The sequence below is a fragment of the Trichogramma pretiosum genome, unplaced genomic scaffold (genome assembly GCF_000599845.2).
Source record: "Trichogramma pretiosum strain Unisexual culture from Peru unplaced genomic scaffold, Tpre_2.0 scaffold2, whole genome shotgun sequence".
Lineage (NCBI taxonomy): Eukaryota > Metazoa > Arthropoda > Insecta > Hymenoptera > Trichogrammatidae > Trichogramma > Trichogramma pretiosum.
Window position 1 is genome coordinate 4373050 of NW_019641687.1, and position 24000 is coordinate 4397049.

At 38.6% G+C, this 24000-nt stretch overlaps 1 protein-coding gene across 2 annotated transcripts; it reads left to right on the plus strand.

Moving 5' to 3' along the window:
- Window positions 1-363: 363 nt before the first annotated feature.
- LOC106658799 lies at window positions 364-2668 on the plus strand. 2 transcript variants are annotated; one of them, XM_014380920.2, is made up of 2 exons: window positions 364-672; window positions 856-2668. In XM_014380920.2, the coding sequence occupies exon 2, from the start codon at window positions 864-866 to the stop codon at window positions 1674-1676; it is 813 nt and encodes a 270-aa protein (XP_014236406.1). In that variant the 5' UTR covers window positions 364-672; window positions 856-863; the 3' UTR covers window positions 1677-2668. The 2 variants fall into 2 exon arrangements, with proteins under 2 accessions (XP_014236406.1, XP_014236405.1); XM_014380919.2 differs by having other exon boundaries at window positions 370-672; window positions 832-2668.
- Window positions 2669-24000: the final 21332 nt, after the last annotated feature.

The window sequence follows — 24000 nt, forward strand, 5'->3', positions numbered from 1 at the left end:
GCGTTTCGCCGTATAATATTGTCCCCTCCAACACCCACCTTATTATAAAGTACATAGTAATACTTTGTGTCATAATACCGATATTCTATTCTTAAACTTTTCTATGTCCCTGAAAATGCTGATATTTTTTCATACATCTTGATATTAGGGTTAATCGTCACGCAGTTACAATTTAATTTATTAAAATACATAGCTGTTATTTCATCGTCATTATTTAATTTTATACAAATCGATTAAAAATTTTAAATGTACGCAATATCTCAAACGTATAACTCCGTACAACGTATACTATCTTTAGTCAGTCATTCAAATCATCGCCGTCGTTGTTGTTGTTGTTGACATATACATTGACATTATACACATTAATGTGTGTCTGAATTTGAGTCAGTTTAGCTGTCGTATCTATAAATAGAGGGTAGCGCAAGTGTGTACGATTTTTCAGTTAGTCCTTTTATTTATTCCAAATCAAATAGTGTTTGTGAGTAATTCTTGATCACCGTCGACCGCTTCTGCTCGGTCAAGATCGCCGCCAAGTATCGCAGCTGGCGAACCAAGAATCGCGTCATCATCACCATCACCTGGATCATACTGGTGCTGCTCTTCTTCATCAGCATCTTCGGATGTGAGCACTTTGTCGGCTATCGAGACCTGGCTCCCGGACAGTTCCTCAAGGTATGTTATTTACCCTGAAAGCTTCACCAGCTCCAAGCTGACCTTGCGTAATCGCACGTGCATGAGAATTTCCCTTTTTTTTGTTTTTTGTTTTTTGTCTTGTTTGGTTTTTAGCTATAAAATATATTAATTATACATCGTAAACTGTTTCTTTTGTAGGGTAAATTAAATTTTTTTCTTCAGTTCTCACAATGAATGAACCTAGAAGATCCCAGCGAATTCGTTCGACCGTAAGCGGTAGATCTCAGGGAAACCGAGAAAGTTTCTTGGCCGAGATCAGGAAACCTAAAATCGACTTTTACGATTTTAGCAACCTTTTCGATAACAATCAATCAAACATTCTTTCGGATAAAGAAGATGAATTATGGGCTCTCAGAGAAGTTCTGAGCTCGGGAAGGCAAAATTTGATCGAATGGCTCTTTGAAGTCAAGACTCTTGAATTAAATGGACCAATAGACAGCTACGGAACTATTATTCACATTGCGAAGGAAATGGGACTTAGTTCAATTGTTGACCTTTTTTTTAAAAAATACACTGGAAGAAATTATGTCAATAATTTGGGACTATCACTATTTGATATTGCCTGCCAATGTAATACCGAAGCAATGTTCAAGCTCATAGACAACGAAAGAGATCCTAAAGTCGAAGATGACGCTATTGAGGAGGAGTTGAAAAAAAAATTCGAAAAAATTTTCTTGAATGAAGAACTCAAGTTATGGGCTCTAAAAAAATTGCTGAACGAAGCTCATACAAAAACGTTTAACTCTAGTCTAAACATTTACAGAGACAGCCTCAACCAAACTCTCATTGACCTTGCGAAGGAGATGAAATTCAACATTAGTCAATCGGAACAATCACTTTTTGATATTGCCTATCAAACAGATAATATCGAAGAATTTAATAAGTTTATAGACAAAAAACGAAATCTTAAAATCAAAGACGACGATATTAAGAAGGAGTTTAAAAAAAAAAATCAAAAATATTCTCTCGAATACAGAACATAAATTATGGGCTCTAAAAAAAGTTTTGAACGAAGCTCTGACAAAAGATGCTAGCTTTAGTCTAAACATTTACAGAGACAGCTTCAACCAAACTCTTATTCATATTGCCATGGAAATGAAATTTGATGCAGCTGTTGATTATTTTTTTTTAAAATATGAGGGAGAAAATTGTACCAGTGATTTCGGGCTATCACTTTTTGATATTGCTTGCCAAACAGGTAACATAAAAGTAATTGATATGTTTTTAAAACGAAAGGTCAATATAAATGGTTCAACGGATCAACAACCATATCCACCTCTGCACTATGCCGTACGAGCAATGCAGACAGACACTGTAAAACATCTTTTGGAACACAAAGCTGACCCTGATATACGTGAATCGAGAAGAAATTGGACAGTTTTGCACTGGATATGCGACGACACGTGTGAAACGATATTCGACCGAACAGATAAAAAGTTGGCAATGATCAAGATACTGGTCGAGAAAAATTGCGACGTCAAATGCAGAGACAAATATGGCAACAGTCCTGCGTTATTATTGGTCAAAGCTATTGATAGAATAAGACAAACAACCAAGTATCGTACTACTCCTCAAGAATCATTTCTCAAAAAAATCATAGAACTTCAATTAAAAAGATTGAAATTTGTTTTACCTGCCAACCCGAGCGCGTTACACTACATCATTAAAAATTATCATCAAACCCCTGAAGGAGCGAAGATAATAGATTTCATTTTGAAGCACGACCAAAACCTTATAGATCGTAACGATAAAAACCAAGCACTACAGCTTGCTTTAGACTTCCGTTATTTTGATGTGTTCGAGGTACTAATTAAACATTCTGCAAGAATACAGCTTAATTTACTTTGGCAAAACCATTTGAATTGAATGAAAATTTAAATCTCTTGTGCATTTTACAACTTTTGAAGGAAAAAAATATAAAATTGTCTGTCGAGACCTACTTGAAATTGGTGCTATATTTAATGGAACCTCAAATTAGAAGCATAACGGATAAGATCAATGCGATGGAAGTGGGCTTATCAATCGTTGAAAAAGATTTACAGATGATCGAGTCATTGGACCTAATGAAAAAAATGTACATACGAATTGGTAAATTTCTCAAAGTGGATGAGTATAGCGAATTTAAAGTGAAGTCGGCAACTTGTGAATTTTTCCGTCAAATGTGTGAGAAATGGGGTAGAGAAATAAATGTCACAGAAACTACCCTCCATTTTGTTAAAAATATTTCTAAAGATGAAGTTGAGCGTGAGCTGAAGTACATTATCAAAAACACACAACTGGATTTTCGTAAATGTTACGAAATTGTAAACTATAAGAATTTTCTGAAGAAATTTCCTATCTGTGGTAGAGCTTTCATAGCTATCGTCGTCAGAAAATTAATTCGCGAATTTTTAATCCATGTTTTAGGTAAACTTTCGAACGGAAGTAAAATTAATAATAATATGAGCAATGAAGAAATAGTCGAAGAAATCAAGATTAAATCAAATGAAATTTTAGGTAAAATCAAAAATAAAAATGTAGTAATATAATTTTCAATTTAACAAATTGGTTTTTTATAATCAAGTACTTTTCAAACCATTTTGATGAAGAGTTAACTTGCACTTATGAATGCTTTAATATTTTTTTAACTTTTTCTTTATTAATGTATATAACTTTGTTTCGTGATTTTACATGTACATAAAGATATTCTCCGTAACATATTTTTTATGTTCAGTTGACCAAAAATACTTTTGTAATCTTGCAACGGATTTGCAAGTTGATAATCATGATTTAATATGTATATAATTTAACTAAAAAATCTCAATTTTAAGCAAACATGTAAATAAGTTAGGGAAGAAATTTTGGCATACATGAAATAAAACGAAATATAAATCTGGTCATCAAAATATAATTATGCCGTGATAATTTCTCATATTAACTATCCTCCACAATAATTTAAAATATATAATTTATTTAACTATGATGTTTGATTGAACAGATAATATTGTTTTCGGTCGATTAGAAGCACAAAATAAAGTCATGGCAACTCTTTTACAATTTATACAATTGTGTAATTTTATACAATACCTCAGGCCAGACAACAAAAAACTTTCTTCAGGCCGATAAGTAAATCAAAATCGATTCTCCGAGCTCGATTTAATTAGTGCAAATCGAGGGTCCAGATTGAAAAAGTGTGAACAACTTTTTTTGTAAACGTTCTAATATCTTGACGTACGGACATTCTAACAGAATTAATGGTAGCTTTTAAGAATTTTTCACGATTGATTTTAAAGTCCTTTTAAAGTGTATTATATTGACCGAGACGCAGTTACGAGTGGTAACGCAAATTCATACTACACACGAACTCACACATGCAGTATTTCAAAGGGAGAGAAAGATATCCTGTCTCTCTTTTCTCTCTCGGGTCGACGGAGCGTCGAGTATTATAGCTCATTGTCAACGCAAAACTCGAAAAGAGTTTCAATTGTACTTATAAGCGTGGTAACTGCTGCGACGCGGTGGCGCCCGAACCGTATTATTATCGACGTCCTACGCGAAAATCCGGCCGGCTGCAGGATTATTAAGGCTAGTAAGGACAATGATTTTCTCGCACATTTTTTCCTTTTTTTTCTTACCCTGTCTCTCTCTCTCTCTCTTTCTCTCTTTTATCATTCGTTGATGCCGATTACAAAACTAGCACGCGCGAGCTTATCGTTCAATTTTATTTCGAAATTATTTTGCGAGGCTTTACGGAATTATGCTAATTTCTTTTTGTTTTGACACAGCAGCCTAACGCGTATTTATGATACCATTTTTTTCGATCTAGACATGAGTAATTAAATGGCTGTTCGACGATATGCAACTTGGTACAACGATGATAATCAGTTGTTAGCTTTTATGTAGCTTGATATTGTTGATTGAATGTCGAACCATGTTTGATAGCCTATTCAACATTTTTAAGAACGCCACAAAGTTAATGTTCATAAGTTATTTTTATTACTAGGATCGAATTTCTCAGCATGCGTCAAGTGTACGAATTCATACACACGATTGAAGGTGTACCATGAATACGCGTGGGCTTACACTTTTTATTTTTTCCTAACGGATATGCTCCTGCACTGCGAGTGAAGGTGTATCGAAGTCTAGAAGCTGCTGGCAAGTGTAAAAATATAATATATTTTTATAATTTTCAGAAAATGACATAACTTTTAGACGCGTTTGCTTTTTTTTTCAAACGAATCTCGGAAAGGGTGGCATTATTATGACAACAAGATTATACGTAGTTTTGCGCGAAACGAAAAAGAAATAGACTCGGTGCGGTATGCATTCCGACCTCAGGTTGTATGACCCTCGGGATCGTAAATTTTACTTCATATAGGCTCGTTGTCACTGACTCCGAGAGAGAGAGAGAGAGAAGGAGAGAAATATCTTTTTTACGAGCTCGTTTTACGTATATATGTACTCGTTATTCCATTTGTACTCGAACGATCGTTATACGATGATGATATATTCTACTCCGAGTTAAGATGATGATTGCTTGTTGATTGATAGTCCACTTGAGGATATTTGACAAACTAATAAACAGCTTGCGTGAGATTTGTCCCTTTTTCTGGGGCCTCGGATCGTGAAAAATTTTTTGTCAACGGTACATGCATTCGAAAGCGAAGAAAAATCGGCTCTTTCTATATATCGATATCGGAAGAAAGCTGCGCTCGCGCGCTGCCCCCCGGTACACGTGCCGGGCGTTTTTTTCGTAATCGTGGACGCAGACGACGACACAACTCAATCTCTTATTATATCCCTGGCTTGTTATCCGATGTACCGTTCCGAACAACAATGGTCGTTTTTTTCAGCGCGCACATACGTCTGTAAGCCATAAAGATCTGCGCACATATATAGACACCAAGAGCTGTGCGAGATAATTGTTAACTCGACGCATGCGGAGGCTTATCTTGCACAACATATACGTGTCCATTCCAAGGACGTAAAATTTCCCATTGACGCTCTGTACTGGTGGTAGAATTTAAAAAAAAGCGAAAACGTTGAATTATTATGCATTAATAATAAAAATGATAAGAGCGCGTGGAAGGGTGTCAGCATTGCTCTCGCTATTTATCAAAACTTTATTTTAGATTAAAAACTTTATTATCAATAAATTTACATTAATTACTTTGAATTTTCTCTAGTAGCTTTTTATTTTGCTCGATTTAATTGTTTTTAGGAAGATTAACTTCAAAAATTTAATTCCATCTTAACTTTTTTAAATTAAAAGATTTAAGAGTGAAAAAAACAACGATATAACAATTCAATAATTTTCCAAATTTAAATAATTTTCAAAATGAAAAATTATTGTAAGTTTCAAGACATAAAATAGATTTTATATCATTGTAAGATAAAATAAAATGAATACAAGCTAGTATTTCAGATTCTATCGTTATTTATTGGTAACATCTTTTAATGAATCAAGGTTTATGTATGTGAGAAAAGATAACAACGCTGAAAATGTATCTTCAACGATCGAAAAGGTGTTCAGAAAATGAAATGTATGAGAATCGAACTCCTTCGCACACTAAACCTGAAATGTTGTAACGTACTCGTGTGTTGCCTGCTCACAGGAGCAGCAGCAGCATCAGCGCCCAGACTTTTAATAATTGTCCCTCGAAAACCCTGCCCTAGCCGTCGTAAGTCTCCATGGCATCAGATACAAACGTTAAAATAAAATAAAAATTTGTACATCTCCATAATTGCTCGCGTCCATCTGGACTTTCGATCTCTCGGGCGCGCATTTATAATGTATTCCGCGAAAAGGGCTCAACTTTGCTCATTTAAGGAGGCGAATCACTTGCTATACGCAAATAACGCTATCAACGTCATTCGACACGAATACTTACATGTACAACAAACATGTCCTCGTCTGGCGATCAGTTTTAGCGATACGCATTTGCATATATACACATAAGAAATCGCTTGCAGGTGTTCCAAAGCACTTTCCTGCTGCCGTGGCTGTGGCTGCTACACATTTGTATACATACATGCATACATATCTGTTCTTTCTCTTATTGTGTAACTAACTATTATCCCCCGCAGCAGCTTATATGCAGCGATCTTCTCGTCTCTCTGTCTGTCTCTGTTCATTTTCCCCTTAAACTCGTTATGATATCCAAGCGAATACGTACGTATATGTGTGTGCGAGCCGCGCCATGCTATTCGCACACTTCTCGTATTTCCTTAAACAGAAGAAGAAAGTTTTGCTCCTCGAAAATAATAGCGCGAGTAACAATCATAGAAAAAGTTTTTATATGCGCAGCTCCCGCGCACATATAAGTATGCAGAATGAGAGATAAGGGAAAGCGCGTGCGTACATTATACGTACATTCATTTCGGTCCACGGAGGCTGTTATCATAAATGTGCACGGCCCATAAGAGCGTGTATAATTAAGAAGCAAGTGCGATTTAACATATTACGATTATGCAGATAGGCTATTTGGACTTGGCCTCACATTGTAAGGACTTTCTCCTATCGGCGAACACCTGAATGCGTAATATTAATCAAACGAGAGCTGCGCTCGATCGGACGGTGCACTTTTCTTTATCGGTACGCACTCCGACGCCGGATAGGATTTCCTAGGTCGGTGCGATCGACGCGCGCGTGCATATAATATACGAACAAATTGAGCCCTCGATGCGAAGCAGAGAGTCATCTGCAGAGATCAAATATCGGTCGAAGGAAGCCACGAAGGCAGCTATCCGTAACAGCTCACCTCTCAAAAGGGCATTATAAGGAAAAGACTTTATCTCGAGGGCTTTCTTTACGATCAGCATTTCCAAATTTACGTTTGACAACATAATTTCTCGTGCTCCGTAGGGTGTACTGTTAGAATCGCAAAACTCTCACGTGCGACTCTTTTTTTGGCGAGCTGCTGCTGCTGCTGCTGCTGCTGGCAAGGGGGCATTAAGAAGAAAGGATATTCAGTGCATGTGGGTTGTTCTTTTTTCTTTTCCTTTTTTTTTGGCTCTCGCTGCCTTCGTTGCACTCGATCGGCTCGTGGTCACACTTATAAATAGCGGCGCTCGTGAAAGCGATGCGCGCGAAAACATCGAAAGCTGCCACGGGTGTTTGGCTTCGAAAACGAGCGAGCTCGCGTGTGTGTGTGTGTGTGTAGTTGTATGTATATAGCCAAGCGCGTTGCTTATCGAAGTGCCGGATCGGGGTGTACAAGAGCCTCGGCTCGGATCGCCCCATAATCGTTGATCACACGCGCGACGAAAAACACGCTGTGTGCGCGCAGTAACACCTTACCGCACGCCAAGAAAAGCACCCAGCATTGCGCGCCGCATTGTACCTACGTAGGTACGTATAACGCGTGTGTGCGCGCGCACCGATCTGGATCATCCGGTATCGAAGAACCATGCTCGATTTTGGGCGCTTTTTTCTCTCCCCTCTTTCTTATCGAAGATTTAGGAGTTACATTTTTGGTAAGGAGGCGCGATAAGCGCGACGAGGCACTGTACGAGCTTTTTCGGAATGACAAGAGTGAAAATTGGCCGTTTATCGATTAACGGTGATTCGGGGTGTAGGCCAAAGAGAAGATACTTTGCGACACGTTCGGATCATTTTTCAACGCACCCAGGAATCTTCGCGATCGAAGATATTTTAAAAATTTCGAATATTTCATGATTCGAAAGATCCTTTTGTTCTTGTAAAATATTACTCGACGTTGTACCAAAAAAATACTATTCGGTAGTGCAGATTACACCACTTTTTTATGTAGTCATTATACCAGAATTCTATTATCGTTAATGATTTGATGATTGATGAAAGCAAAAATCATCAAGTTTCTTATATTCTCTTACTAAACAAAATATGTACTATTATACAGTAACTGCGATGAGTGGATATGCCTTTTAATATCTTATCATTTACGATGAGCACAGGCATAGATTTATAATGATAAGGTACAAACAACAGGTATGTCACTTAAATCTTCAAAATTATTCATGTTTTGGTAATGTTTTCAATTTCACTAAGAGAATTTGGATAATTAGTTAGATCATAAAGACATCCGTTCGCTTAGGGCGTTGGAAGGTTGCTTGGTAGTACTAATCTATTAGCTCTTTTACTATCATCCTGATTTGATAATTTGTCACTATTTATATTTGATTTTTATTAATTGATTTATTTTCGGCGGTACTATCTTTTTAATATTGATCACTCATTATTGCAGGTGTTCTAATAAGGATTATTTGAATTTTCATTGGAATTTCTTCGTTTTTGACATCTAAAGGTATTTATGAAAAAATTTGTTGGTGCCTAAGTAAATAAAATTAGATTTTTTAATATTAAGAATTATAAAAAATGCCTTAGAAATAGATTCTCGGGTAGAGTAACAAATAAAATTTAAGAGATCTCCATTACAAATGTCACAGGGATCCTATTAAGTACTTCTAATTTTTGTGATATTTTTTCATAGTTTATAAGTTTAGGAAGGTTAGTTTATCTCTACTTATATCTAATAAGTTTTTTTATGGAAACAAACTTTAAGATTTATTTTGATCAACAAAATTTGTAAATTATTCACATCCTTTACATTTATTTTCATACGTTTTGTTGACATTTTTTCCCTAGCATAATACACGTTTGCGTTACTAGCTCATTCGGCGATTGCATATGAACTAAATATTATTTTTAAAGTCAGAAAATTCAAGCTGTCTACCTAATCTGAGGTAAGTGTAGTACAAACTTCCTATTACCTAGATAAAAGTTTATGATTATAAATAGTTACTAAGTGATTAATCATCTTAGTACTTTTTAAGAAATGACGAGTGACATAAGTATAGACGTTTTAAAATAAAAATTTCCCATATAAAAGCTCTAGTCCAGAATTATCAACATCTGCAAAATTTAGAATACATTAATTTCAAAATAAAATTCAAGACCAGAATCAAATTTAGATATAATGATCGATAACCTTTAAATATTCTATTTCAGTAGCAAAGTTCTCTTCATAACTTTTTACTATGCACATGAAGAATCTTTTTTTTTAATTTAATTTTCTTTGAGCTTTTATTAATAAAAAATTGGTGGAATAACCGTCCTTTTATCTTTCAACTGATAAATTTGATGCAGCATTATGAACTAGAATTTTTTATTAATACTTAATTGATTTAATTTTGAATCAAATATTGAAGATTGAACGCTTGAAAATAGCTTGAACTAAATTTCGATAAATGCACTTGTAATCGGCATAATTAACGGGTGTTTATTATTATTTTTGACGCAATCTATGCAATTATATATAGAGTGCGAGACTTTCGTTGATTGCCATGAGCTTTCGTTAATACCAAGATGAAATCTCGGCTCGTACATGTATAAGTTAAACGGAGACACAATCTATAATTGAATCGATGCTCGGTGCGCATTACAAATACTGACCAACACGTACCGGTGTTGCACATTGCATGCACGGTCACAAACTTCCTCGTCTGCCGTTCGAATTTACAACGTCATTTGCAGTCGAATAGTAAAAGAAGAATCATTTTTTCGGTGACTTGCGTTGAATGGATTTTTTCAATCTGCATGAAAAATGTATGCAAGTTTTCATATGATTCACAAAAATTGGTATTTAGTATTTTACTTTCAGATGCCTCTTTTTCGAATTTTGTATCTCATGATTATGGCAGTATAAAAATTCAATCAACATTACCTAGTAGAAGTTCTCAATATTAATATTGGCCTAATGACCCGGTGAATGGTTTGATTTAGAATATTTCTGATGCAATTATGTTAAAAATATTAAGTGCATTTTAAATGATGCATAAATGATAATTTATCTTTCTACATATTAAGACGAGTTTTCAACTGCTTTAATACGACTATACTATTTTAAGTATCCACCACTAGGTGGCGAGTACCCTAATCTGTAAATCTGCAAGTGGCAAAGTAAGAATAATTGTATAAATCAAAGAACATTCATTAAAATTAAACTAAATTAAGTAAAAATTTCTATCAGGATGATCAAAGTATATTTAAATTTACTTAAAAATTGTAAGAATTTAAATCGAATTTCTAAAAAATTGAACATACAAGCTGATAAAACGACCTTACGTTGATAAAAAATTTATATAATGTGTCAAAAATGCAAACGTTCGACCAAGTTTTATGACGGAAATATTTTTTTGTTACCCTTTTTCTTTATTCTGTACTGGTTGAGCTTGCCGAGGTTCTCGTATTTGTGCGTTTTACCGAGCGGCTTTCGCAAAAGGAAAAGCCTAGCATACAGCCTGGTATACTCGGCTTGTATATTGTACGTCGTTTAGATAAGGCGAGTACTCCGACTGATGTGCACAATGCACTTTGCATGATGTTAGTCTATATTAGGCACGTGGCAGCTGCCGTGAGATATAGAAACAACTTGTGGTCTTTTTGGATTGCTCGTAAACGTTTACTTTCATCAAATAATGTTAAAAACAATTTTACTCTTGTGCTCGCGTACACAGCTCGTACGAAAATTCAGCACAAGCAGCCGACGCATAAACAAGAGCAGTTTGTACAGGGCGAGAAATAAAGTCGAAAAAAATAAATAAAATAAAACCCGCGCATCGGGAAGCAAAAAAGAGGAGAAGCCGGGCCTGTGTTATTTGGCTGTCAGTAATTCAGTAGCTTGGACCTTTTAAAATGTGCATCTCGCTCGCTCGCATTTCGAGTATAAGCCCCAGATCGATTGTCGTTCTCATTTTCTTCCGCAGACTCTTTTGCATACATACGCAGCGTTGGTTATTTGTCAAGATCACCTCGTACTGATTCGGTCACCCGGAAGAATTGCTTTTTTTGCAAATTCAATTGCGCTCGGCTTTTTTTTTATAAAGTTTTTGCCCTCCTTTTTTTTCGTTCCGTTTGTTTTCATACTCGGCACTTGGTTGATTGTTGTGTGTGTACGCGCGCGAAGACTTGACGTCGGCATAGAATCCGGGTCTTAGATAGTATCGGTGGCACAATATGTATTCGAGCTCTCTTTTTCTCTCTGCATGAATAAGTTGGATTTCGTCGGGAGGCAAGCGAGTGCTCATTGAAGAAGCCGAGAGCGCAGCTTCTTCTTATTTTCCTACTGGCAAGTAATAAAACCTCGGCTTCTGGTACACATATAATATGCAGTACGTATACATGTATGCGCGAGAGTATATATGTATCCAGAGTAGTGTGGTATGTATGGTGAGCAGCTACATACACTGCTTAAGTATGTGCTCGGTGTACAGTTAAAACGGTGCCATCTCCGCATTACCATCTTCTTTGCGAGCTTCTGCATTGCGTAGGAGAACCACGCACTTATATGATCTCAATTTAGTTATGCAGCCAGCTCGCACTTCTGGCTTTAAGCTGCTAGCGTCGTTCATTTCTTCCTCTCGGTTACTTTTTTTTTTATTTCGCTGAACTGTCAGATATCGCAAAATTAATTAACATCCTTCCGAGTAATTTGATTATCTTAAAATTCGATATACCAGTAAATTATACTGTACGGGTCAAATTTTATTAATTTCGAGCAGTTATCAAATCTTATAATTTCGAAAATGAAATAAATACAGTTGTGAGTTAAAAACTTCAAAAATAATGCTGACCCATGCAAAATGTTCTATTATAAGTCAATTTTGGAAGTTATAAAATTGATGTGGAGCTTCCATCACTAGATGGCGAATACCTTGATCTGTAAACCTGCAAGTAGCAAAGTGAAAATAATTGCATAAATCAACGCACAGTTTCGAAAAATTTACACATGTGAAAATTTCTCAAAACTCCTAGCGCCTCGCGCGACAGCATTTTTGAGCGAAATTGCTCAATTTTTAACTAGCTCTAAAAGTACCTAAACGAACCACGAAAAAATAACGAATCAGTGATTTCGATAGGAAATTTTCTCAGCTTCCCGATGGTGAGGTCCAATTTTCCTATTTTCTATGAGAAATAAAAATGAAAATAAAAATTATCGAAAAATCTGACTACATCACAAGAAAGCTGAGAAAAAAGCGCATAAAAACCATCATTTATTTTTCTAGTTGAATTACATTGTCATTTGTGCGAGTTGCGATTACAGCGAATCGCGAGTCGCGCGTTTCGGCGGCCGGACGGCCGAGCGCCGACTATGTTTGCTCGTATTTCTCATAGAAATTATGTGTTTTACACTCTGGAAACAACTGTTTTTTATGTAAAAAGACCTCAGCTTTCCCATGTGCGGCAGGATGTTCTTTCTACAACAAAGATATCAAATTCAAAATATCAAATTCAATCGAATCGAAGTATCACTCACGTAAAAAATTTAAAATGTAGAAGAAATAGTTGAGTAAGTTCTTTTTATTTATGATAACAAAGAAATCGAAAACACATTAATTTCGCTTTTGTAAGAACAATTGACACCCTTGTCAATAATGTCTGGCAAGATTTTCCTTGCTGTATGCATTATGTTAAACGAATCTCCCAGCGGTCATGCATCAAAAAACGTTAAGAAGTGCTCGAGAATCATCAAGCAGCACGCTCTCTAGTTGTGTAATTTTGATTTTTTTTACAATGCGCTCGTCAATGCCTTTTCCGTGTAGAGTATTTTATATTTTCTTTAAAAAGTGTGATTTTTTATGATCAGGCCAAATGTAAAATATGTTGCATTAATTATCATAAATAGTATAAAAATCGTTTTCCTGAAATATTTTACTTTTTGTAAGAGGCGTCGAAATTTTCTTACGATTATTATTATTTTTAAATTGCTCTATATTAATTTTAGTCCGTGGAATGTACGTATATTTTAGGAAGAATATAAAAAGAAAAGAGGGAATAAGTTGCGTCAATGATCATTGGCCAGCCTCGCGGTCATCGTTACTCAGTCTTAAATGTCCCAATCTCATTTCTGCACGCTCTTGTTTTCGAATATACAGACTTCACACCAACGTACATGGCTGCGAATACAAAGTTTATAATCTCTCGTTTTTTCCCCCTTACCTGCGCACAGCAGTTCGAAAGTGTATATGTGTTTTTCTCTATAAATCATGCAACCCAATTCAATAAAGCACGAGGAAGAGTGCGAGAGGAGCGCGCGCAGGTACAACCCGAAAGTAATGTCGAATGTTTCAATAACTCAACGACTCTCTCCTTCATTCTCTCGCTTGCGCGCTTTTCTGCCGGCATGTTGCGCGCGCGCTCGCAAGTCTCCTCGCTCTTATATGCGTTTCTTTTATTTTCGCACTTTGCTCGAGGTCGTATTTTTTCGCGTTTTATAAATTGGCTTCCAGATTTGTTGCATATTTTATTCGTGAAGAGATTTAACGATGATTGATTACGATAATCGCCGCGGCTAAGTGTTCCTTTTTTATTTTTTATTTTCCAAAATCTTGAATCGCATTTATTTGCGCGCGTCGACTCGGCGAATTTGATTTATTCCCGAAAATTCTTGCCTTTCCCGTTACTATTCGCGAAAGCATATAAAAAATGTTACATTTTTTCGATATTCGGGTCTATACGTACGTTTATAGGAAAGTCGCGCAGGACGAATACACTTTACATAATCAAAACGATACGTGCACGTATGCCGTCGAGCGATCGAATGCAACAATAGTTCCTCGAGAGCCGAGAACAGCAATACATGTGGCAGCCATTTGAAACACCATATACCAAAAAGTAAAATCTTATTTATTCCAATGTAATTCTCAGTCTCATACACACACATGCACTCGCATACGCACACGAGCACGCGTGCTCATGCAGTCCGGTATCTTTGTTTTTATGCTTGGCTCAGCTGCTTTGTGCAAATGCAATAAGCTAAAGCATATACATGTATCTAGAAAGAAAGAGAGAGAGAAAGACTCGGAACCAGTTTGTGCTTGCAGGCGGCAGCAAACCGCCTATAATAAGTTTTATAAGTACACACACACACTCGCGAACGCAAGCGGCTCCTGTCAGATTTTTAGAACAATATTATCGAGCGACGTCGGCAGCGGCAGCAGCAGCAGCGGGGAAGCAAACCGCCTTTACTTTATTTCACTCGTGAATTAAGCTCCAAAGGAGAAAGAAAGAGAGCAGGTAGAAGGCGAAATATATGCTCAAGTTCGAGGGTATCGGTATATTTAAGCAGCCCCGTTGTTCTTCGAATAAGGGATATACATTTTGCGCTAAAGAAAGAAATGGCCGAATACCGAAGATATCAAGAAATCGCGCGTATATACTTTTTATCCAATATATATACTCGTTCCCTTTTATTTTTTTTCCTGTTCGTCGATTGCGAAATTTCAAGCGTACGCAAGTCTTCGCGCGGATTTATAAGAAAAGCAACGTTTTGCGATGGCAAATTATGTATTCAATATATTTCCAACTTCTTACATGGCATCGAGTGTGCAGTTAAGCTGATTAGAACATTGTTGTATACACGGCGTTTGCTCAACTTATCGCTTATCACGTGACTCCTGACGTACAACTACCGACAATTTTCACTTGGATGGAAATTTCGCAAGGCGCTTTACAACGCACGCTTTATAAGCAATAGCAGCTTCAATGAAGCGCAAATGCGGTAAATCGCTACTGTTCGACTCGGTATATTATACGTCGTGGGAGGCATTGTTTTTCACCGTTTCGTGGTAATATTTTGCGCTTGCTCAAGGCACGCGCCGAGTCTTGTTTTTTTCTTTTTCAAATGAACTCGATGATATTTTCCGAAAAAATATCGATATTCGCAAGAGTTTCTTAACGAGCTGAAAACAAATGATAAACATTTTTTTAGGTCCATGCAAAATCCTCGGTGTGCATCTCGAATCTTCCACGTAATGTAATTGGCCCTTCTTAGCTCTCGTTTCCCTGCGCTTCGTTCTGCGCTCTTTTTTTCGCGGTGAAAAAGCACACCATAAAACATACGGTGCAAAACGAGCATCGATCCTAACCTCGGATAGCCGAGCTCCAAGTATGTACCACACAGAGATAAAAAGCCCAGCAGCAGTGCACGTGAGAACCTCCAAAGTTCCGATAAAAGTAACCTTTTTCTCGGTATATTATATATTAACTCATAGTAAATTGGCATAATCCACCAGCAGTTGTGTGTGTGTGTGTGCATTTCGACAAAGACCGAATTAACTGATAGGGGAAATCGTCCAGAATAACTGGAAACGTTATAACGATAAGGCCGAGAAAGTTGAAGGGACACAAGCGGGCATTTTTACCTCGCATCGTAATCATCTTTTGTAGCTATTGTTAGAAATTTATAAAATTTAACTGCGCGTAGGCCTCGCGCGCCAGGATATGAATATGCTCTCTCTCTCGCTCTGTGACTCGGTTAATTTGCAGTAACGTCGAATTCATGCGCGTTATTATGTCTCATTGTTTTTGATCGCCGCCATTGTCGCTGCCTCTCATAAAGTAGCTACCCACCGGCTCGTCGGACATCGCGAGCACCTATAAATGTCACGTTTAATCTACTGTTGCGCAAAGGTTTATTATTCATTAAGTTGAATCTAAAAGCAATTAAAGTTCAGTAGTGTTTGCGTGTCGTTTCGCGTGGCGTTAAAGTAATTAAAAAGACAAGTAACATTTTTGCACCAAGAATCAATTTTTAGTCACATATTGCTAACCACATGTTTGCCACCCATTAAGAGTCCACTCTAGTCTTCGAAGAGAAGAAGAAAGGAAGGAATAGGCTTGTCATCGTCAGTCACGCGTGCATTAGATTTTCACTCCTCTTCGAGGCTAGGTCTCTCTCTCTCCCTCTCTTTCGACTCGGGTGATCGGATAAGGGCAAACGGTCAAGTGTTCATAATGGTATCTCATTACAGCCACTGACGTTGAACCGCATACACATAATAATGGCAGAAGATGTTTGTTCCGATAGATAGATGTGATTCGCATTGATCGACCCTAATCGTCATGACAATTTCTAAAATCTTTCAGTGTATATTAAACATCTATCGATTTTGTTATATGCTTCGCGGAGTGCTAGACATTTCCGCATTAATAATGGCTTAACGATAAAAATATGACCATTTCAAATGTTTTAAATTACATGAATATTAAAAAAATTCTGCAAAAACTATCAGGCACATTTTAAATGGCCTAAAATTGACTGCAACTACTTAAAAAGTTGTACATCAGTTTTTAATCACTTTTGAACGCGATGATACAACTTTAAGTTTTCACCACTAGATGGCGAGTATTATAATTCTGTAAATCTGCAAGTGACAAAGTAAAAATAAGTGTATAAGGTAATGAAAAACGGAAAGTAAATGCTTAATGCAGAGCTCCTGTTGCGAAACTCAAAAATGTCGAGCACTTCTACCAGGGATAAATTTTCAAATTATCATACACCAAGTTACTCGCGCATCTAATATACTGTATGTGGTCCTCTAAATGCTGCGCACGAAGAGGCGCTCGGTGTAACGTCGGAAACGCACGAGACACAATACCTTCATAAATCACAAAGTCGCGCTTTGCGAGCCCAAAAGGATATCTCCTCGATGCACCTCGATAAGCCAAGCTCTCATATGTACTAATTATCTCTTTTCTTGCGCTACGTTGTACGCATGTTTATGTACGCGTGTGTATGTGCGCGTACAAATCGAGCGAGGGAGAGAGCATAATCGACGAAAAGGAAGGAAGTCGTGCGTAGTGGTGACTGGAAGAAAGGTGTGCGGTCGAAGGAGTGGCGATTCGCTGATGTGTATTATGCGCGCCTTGCGCATCGAGTGCAATATTATATATTGTACGCGTGTTGCCGTGCTCACCTCGACGATCGAGCCAACTCGATGGCGTGAATTTTATTCGCGATCGCTGCGGTACATTCCTATGCGCGAAACGTTGTCGCCAATTACAATTATCGATTATCATTTGGGAGAATAGAATAAAAAAAAAATTGTCTTGCGCGCAGCTTATTAAAATAGAAGCAGGGATCGCTCGGAGGTGATTCGTTTCCGGGTCGATGTAGTTGCTCTGCCACACGGGCCTCACGATGCACACGATGCCCCAGAGCTGCAGTTGACCTCTACCATGCGCGCGCGCGCGCGCGTTTCTTATTCCATCTCGTTATAAGTGCACCACCGCAATAACGTTTCTGTTATTTCAATGCCATGTCGTTGGTTCGGTGGAAAAAGTTGCACGTGCTCGGAGCAGTATCAACTTGCTTGCAAACCTTAAACCCAATTTTTTTCCACTTTTCTCATCTGCAGAAAGAGTATAACACAGTATTTTAGTTTAAAATTTTATTTTTCAATTCGATTATCGGTTGAATGATCTTTCATGAGCTGTTAAATTGATTTTTTTTTCGATGTCATTGTTTGTAATCGTTTTCTTCCCGAGTCGTCAAAACTCAAAGATCCGACATAACAGAAGTGTTTGGTTTTTATAGCTGAAAATGATTGTTTCGTGTCGCAAGCCAGTTAAAGCATTCGAGAAAGCATTCGAGAAAGCTTTAGTGTAATTCTTTTAATTTATAGTATTATTATTACTCGTGCGCGGGGAAAATACGACTGAATCACCAGCAAATGCAAATTCAGCCAACTAATTTGTTGGAAATATATAAATGGACATAATGAACGTACTACCTGTTATTTATACTCATACTTGGTATGAATTATCGTCTTATTGTTCAAAATATTCACGATGATTATTATTATTTGCTCAAGCCGCGTAATATATAAATTCTGCCGACAATGGGCATATGCGAGCAACGAGTGCAAGTAGAACGCGACGAGTTACATATGTTCCTGCGCGCGTGTGCACTTCGTACTAAATGAAAGCCCAGGGCAGAGAGCTCGCCCGTGCCGGCGAGTATCACAAATTGCTGAATTTTGATACTCTTTGTAAATTACGCTGTGCTCCCTCCCAGTCTCCCCGGGTTGGCCCTCTCGAGAGCGGCGGGCAAAAATCTCGGCTATCGCCGAGAGTAATCTAAAACGAGCTGAAACGAGTCGTGGTGGTTAAATAGCAAGTGTCATTGTATCACGGCAGCTTTGTTTCATCATTGTTCGCGGGCAAAGGGAAAAGCCCGTTATGTATAGAGGATTTTACGAGGAGCACGCGTGACATACTCTGCCGCGCTCCCTCTCTCTCTCATATATAGTAAGAAGCAGAACAGATAAATCAAATAAGTGGCGGGTAATTGGTCGCGATCCGGTATACTGGTCGTAGCTGCGCTGCCACCGCCACCGCGTGATCCTTGTTAAAAACAATATGTCGATGAGCGAGAAAGCCAACTCGAGAAAGATTATTTTCCTTCAATTTTGCGCATTGCGTTTAAAATGCAACGTAAGCAAATTTTCCCTAGCGCGCGTCACGTCCGTTTATTTTTCAATCCTCGCGGCCGAGAAAAAAATAAGAAGAACAACGAGGCCTAACCGTGCAGTGCGCGCGCGCGACATCGCAGTAGATGAAGTCCGTTACCCTGCTGCTGCTCTGTCTCTCCTCTCCTCTCTCCCTTTTTCTATGTATAATACATCCACCCACGGTCATATAGCGCAGCCTCGCAGTCGTTGCAGCAGTTGCTCGCGCGGATAACGGCTTATGTTTATACACATACGTTTTATTTGATGCCAGCAGATTCTTCTGCACTATACCCCCCCTGTCACTCTGATTGACTGATTAACGTCATTAAATCTGCAGCGAGTGGATCCAGCCGATGCAACACCTCGCTAATGAACAACCGTTAAAAAGAGAAAAAGGAGGAGAGAAGGAGAGAGAGAGAAAGACAGAGAGAGAGAGAGGGAGAAAAGCCCACAAGTCCTTTTAAAATGTTAATGGCTTGTTATTGAGATCGAGAGTAATGTAATGGAAACGCGCCGGGGCTCGCTTTTTTGTATATGCGATTCGTTTGCTTTTTCCATAAATCTATTAAGCCACGTGTGCGTGTGCAGCGCGCGAGCTGCAGAGGCCAAGCGAGAGAGAGGACGATCTTATTAACGTCTTTTTTATATCAGCGATTCACCGGGAGCTTGTAAAGTTCCAGGGACGAAATTATTATCGGACTTTGGTCATTTTTCAAGATAAGGATCGCCAGCGAGTTTAAGAAAAAAAAAAAGGAAAAAAATCGAGAAAGATTTTTAATCGACTTTCATGAGACTTTGATGCCGACAATTATTCCATCATAAATTCGAAAATTCAGCTTTTCATAATAGCGAATTGTTAATTCTCGGAAATCTGTAAGTTGCCGTGCGTACAAAAGAGCTACAACGTTACGCATCGATTTCTCGCCCTTTGTCGAAACTATTATTGGTCACTCATTGATCTTTGATCGTGGCGACGCTAACGCGTGAACTATTAAACACTTTTAAGAGTCCACCCTGTACAAGAGAGAAAAAAAAATTCTAGATTTATCTTTTCAAAGGGGCAACTCGTAGTAGTAGTAGCAGGTTCACACGACATTTTGGTTCTCATGTGCGTGTCGCAGAGAGCACGTCGCGCGGAAATTTAGGAAAATCTTCACTTCGTCTTTTTACGTGCAAGACGAACCGCCCACTCGAATTCCACTTTATGCGATGATCTTTGTGCAGTCAGACGTTTATAGCAGCTAAAAATGGATCAGAAATGACACGATTTATGTGTATGTGTAACTGTGTGCGCGATCACAGAAGCGTGAAGAATCGGTCATATGTACTTGGCCATTGTGAGCCACTTGAATTTTGTTTATTCTCTTTGGACTTTCGTAAGCGTCCTTTAGAAATTCTACTTATTATCGCGAGCTGACGATCGAGCGATGTTCCACAATTTTCATTCCGGATCGCTATTTACTCACCGTGCTGTGATTTTTCGAAACATTATGAATTTTTTATTTATAGTTTTGTGAGATTTTTGCAGCATCACTATCAAAACAATTGCCTCCTTGGAGCTGCCAGTCGAAGAAATTGAAAGTAAAAAATTCTCGTAAATACTATTGCATTCACCTGCTAATGCTCTTTGCGATCGAATGAATTTGTTTTCATCCGTCAATCTAATCCTTTTAAAAATAGGCATCGATTGATTTCTCGAGCAGTTCATATTAACCGCCTCAGGAGTCTGTAATAGTCATGTAACGTAGAAATCAAGAAAAAAAGTGTATTGTTTCTTGTGTATGACAACGTCACTCTAACGTAACGCTTAAACATATAACTCGCGAGGTGATCATCGAAGGTGTTTAGGTCTACACAGCTCTGTAATACACTTTATATGTAGTACATGCCTGGTGTGTGTAGTACGTATCCAGCATACATACAAGATAATCCTCGAGCTGGTACGGATCTTCGCCACAGGCGCGCGAAGCAACGAAGCAAATAATGGTCTTATATTCGGCTGCGTGTATATATAAGCACACACTTTCGAGCCATCAGCGACAAGCGACCTCCTCTTCTTATTAAAGTGGCATTGTAAGCGCGATTACAATGAGCCACTTGAGCGCGTCAGTCCGAGGTATCTCTCTCTTAGCTTCGCATTCCGATCTTCTGTAATCTCAGGCTCACTGTCTGCAGCCTGCAGTACTTCCTCCGTATGTGTGTATGTATGTGTGTGTGTGTGTACCTTTGCACGCGTTTAATACGGCTGCCATCGCAGCGGCCGAGATAATTTATAATACCTGCATGCGTTGCGAATTTTTTTCTCTCTCTTTCTCTCTTCTTTTCGGCGCGCGTTGCATAATATTACAATGCTACGCGATACTCGCGCGCAGTACACGTGCTCGTGTGTACATATACACACTCTTTCTCTCTCTCTCTCTCTCTCTCTCTTGAGTCTTGATCATGCTGACTGATTGATGCTTAAATTGAGTACCGAGAATTCGGTGCACGAAGAGAATGCGGTTCGTATGCGTACATATCGCGAGATTGAATTTGCCCCCTTTTTTGCGCGCGCGACATATATAAAAGGAAGAAAAAGAAATAACAGCGGCGAGCTTATATCGCCTTACAAATTCTTTTTAATTCGATAGTTAAATAGCGTTAATTATCCGTCGTTAGGTCGTTTTTTTCGCGCTTACTCGCGACAGGCGCGGTGCAGTCTATATATAATCGTGTACCGCAGTCCGCGGCGCATAGGTAGTAGTATAAACTACCGATGTGCGGTCTCAGCGTCATCCCAAGAGACATGCTATAAATCACGTCGAGTTCTTGGCATTCCCCAAGCCTATGTCAGTCTCTCTCTTTCTATACACGCGTGTATATGTGCGTATCCTTACGTACACGTTCGTACGCGCACTTGCTTCCCCTTCGAATCTCATTCACGTGCGCGCACAGTGTATACAGCATCGTAGTCGCTCTTCTAGCGTATTGCACCTTGCTTAAATTCGGAGCGCCTCCCTCCAAAAAATCCGCGCCCATTCACAATGCCGCAGTTTATATAAACGAGAGCGAGAAAAAGAGTTTTTTTTTTGCCTATTTTCGCTCTGTGAACTGTTCGAGTTGAGATTGTTGATTTTCTTCGGGATTTTTCTTCATTCTTTGTTGCGCGAGAAATCTGTTTTTATTTGAGTGAATTTCCAAACGAATAACTTTCGTCCCGTGTTATTTCTTTTTCTCGATTTAATGTTTATCCAGTGCATGTCTCTTACACACATTGTCACGTAAATTGCCGAGAATTACGAAAATAATATTCGATTCATATAGCAGTGTATAGCTCATATTACCCTGAAAACGAAGTTATTATTAGACATTCGAATATAATTTTATCAAAAAACTCAAGAAAAAACTCGAGTTTCTCATGAAAATGAGTTGGAGTTTGGACGGTCCCGCGCTTGAGTACTTGTTATCCGAGGCGAGAACATGGCTCGGTCCCGAATGTGCAAGGGAAAAGTTTCTTTTTTCGCCGGCTAATGCGCTAAAAATCCTCGTGTCACGTATAACACGCGTATAATACGAGTAAGAGCGCTTCTCTCCATTCACTTGCTGCTCTTGTGAAGTTTTGCCGCTTGCGCGCGACGACGACGACGAGGACGGCTCGCCTCGGCTCATCTATCGCGTACACACACACCGCACTCGGGGCCAGCTTCGGGCCTCTTTACGCGAATCTGAGCCTTTTGTCGCGCTCTCTATCGCGACACCTATATGTATATAATGCTTACGTATACGCGCGCGCGCGCCCGACTCGAGGTTCAAAAGGTGCCGCGCACACCTGATCTTTCGGTACCCTTATGGAATTCCAAATTGTCGAGCATTTTTAGAAACGCGAGTAAACAATGAGCCGAAAAAAGCGTAGCTAAAGCTTTTTTATTGTGCATCGCGACGATACACATATTTGCCCGTCAGAGAGCGCGCTTGCTTGCCGCCTGCTTTTCTCTCGTTCTCGCTTCGGCTCGTCGTTTTTATCGAGTAGGTGTGGATCATTTTTGAAATGTACCTGTTGAGCTCGACACCGCGCGTCCAACTAAAGTGTTTGCTGAAAGATAAATTAATGTAGCAAGTTTTACGTGTCGACTATTTATCTTCCCGATTAGAGTTAATATAAATTTTGGTATGTGGTAGCTCCCGCGTGCGTTCCTGGCAGCGATCATTTATTTTCGCGACATTCCTCGAAAGAATTTGTTTTTATTTATTGGCCTCGCACTTTTTTCTTGCCTTCTTTTTGCCCTGGCATTATTTTCCTCCCGACACCAAAATTCACTTCTGGATGAATGAATAATCCGAGGTGAACCGACAAAAAGTGCCTCACCCGTACGTCAAAGGGTTTTATTCCTGATTTTTCATTTTTTTTTTGCCTGAAATAATGCTGTCTATCTCTCGCCAAATGATAATTCTCACCTCGTGAGATCATCGTTTACGCTTGTACGTGTAATACACACAGGGCAGCACTCTTGTTTCCATAGAGCACTGCTGGCGCACAGTGCACAGGTAACAATGGGCCAGAGTACACAAACATTGGGGTCCTTTCCCACCGAAATAGAGAAACCCATTCTATTATTAAACGCTTCCAAGTTTTTTACTTCTTTTTCACTCAAAAATGTATACGGAAACCCATCATCATCGTCATCATGGGAAAAGCTATGGCATAAAAAAAGAGGGTAAAAAAAGAGAAAAAAATATTGAAACGCGCGCGCGCGCGAGCAGCGTACACTACATCTTTTTCACCTACTTTTTCATGTACTTGCCTTCGCAATCCTTTGGAGAGCGCACGTTTATATCTATATAGTTTACAGGCAAAGGATTCATCCTTTTCACACGATCCCCCCTGTGTACCTTGGGCTACCTGTGCTTCGAGGCGTTTTTTCATATTGTTATATAGGACCACGAGGTAGGATACATTATATATATATTGATATCCTGTGAATTGGGTGAGTTTTTCGTAATCTCTCCAGATTTGTTGAGATTCGACTCGTATACGTGTGAGTGTGTGTGCACCAAAATCGTGGCGGATCAATCCTC

Bases quoted from the DNA above. Each gene is read 5' to 3' on its own strand.
- LOC106658799 (XM_014380920.2), top strand. From the start codon at position 864: ATGAATGAACCTAGAAGATCCCAGCGAATTCGTTCGACCGTAAGCGGT.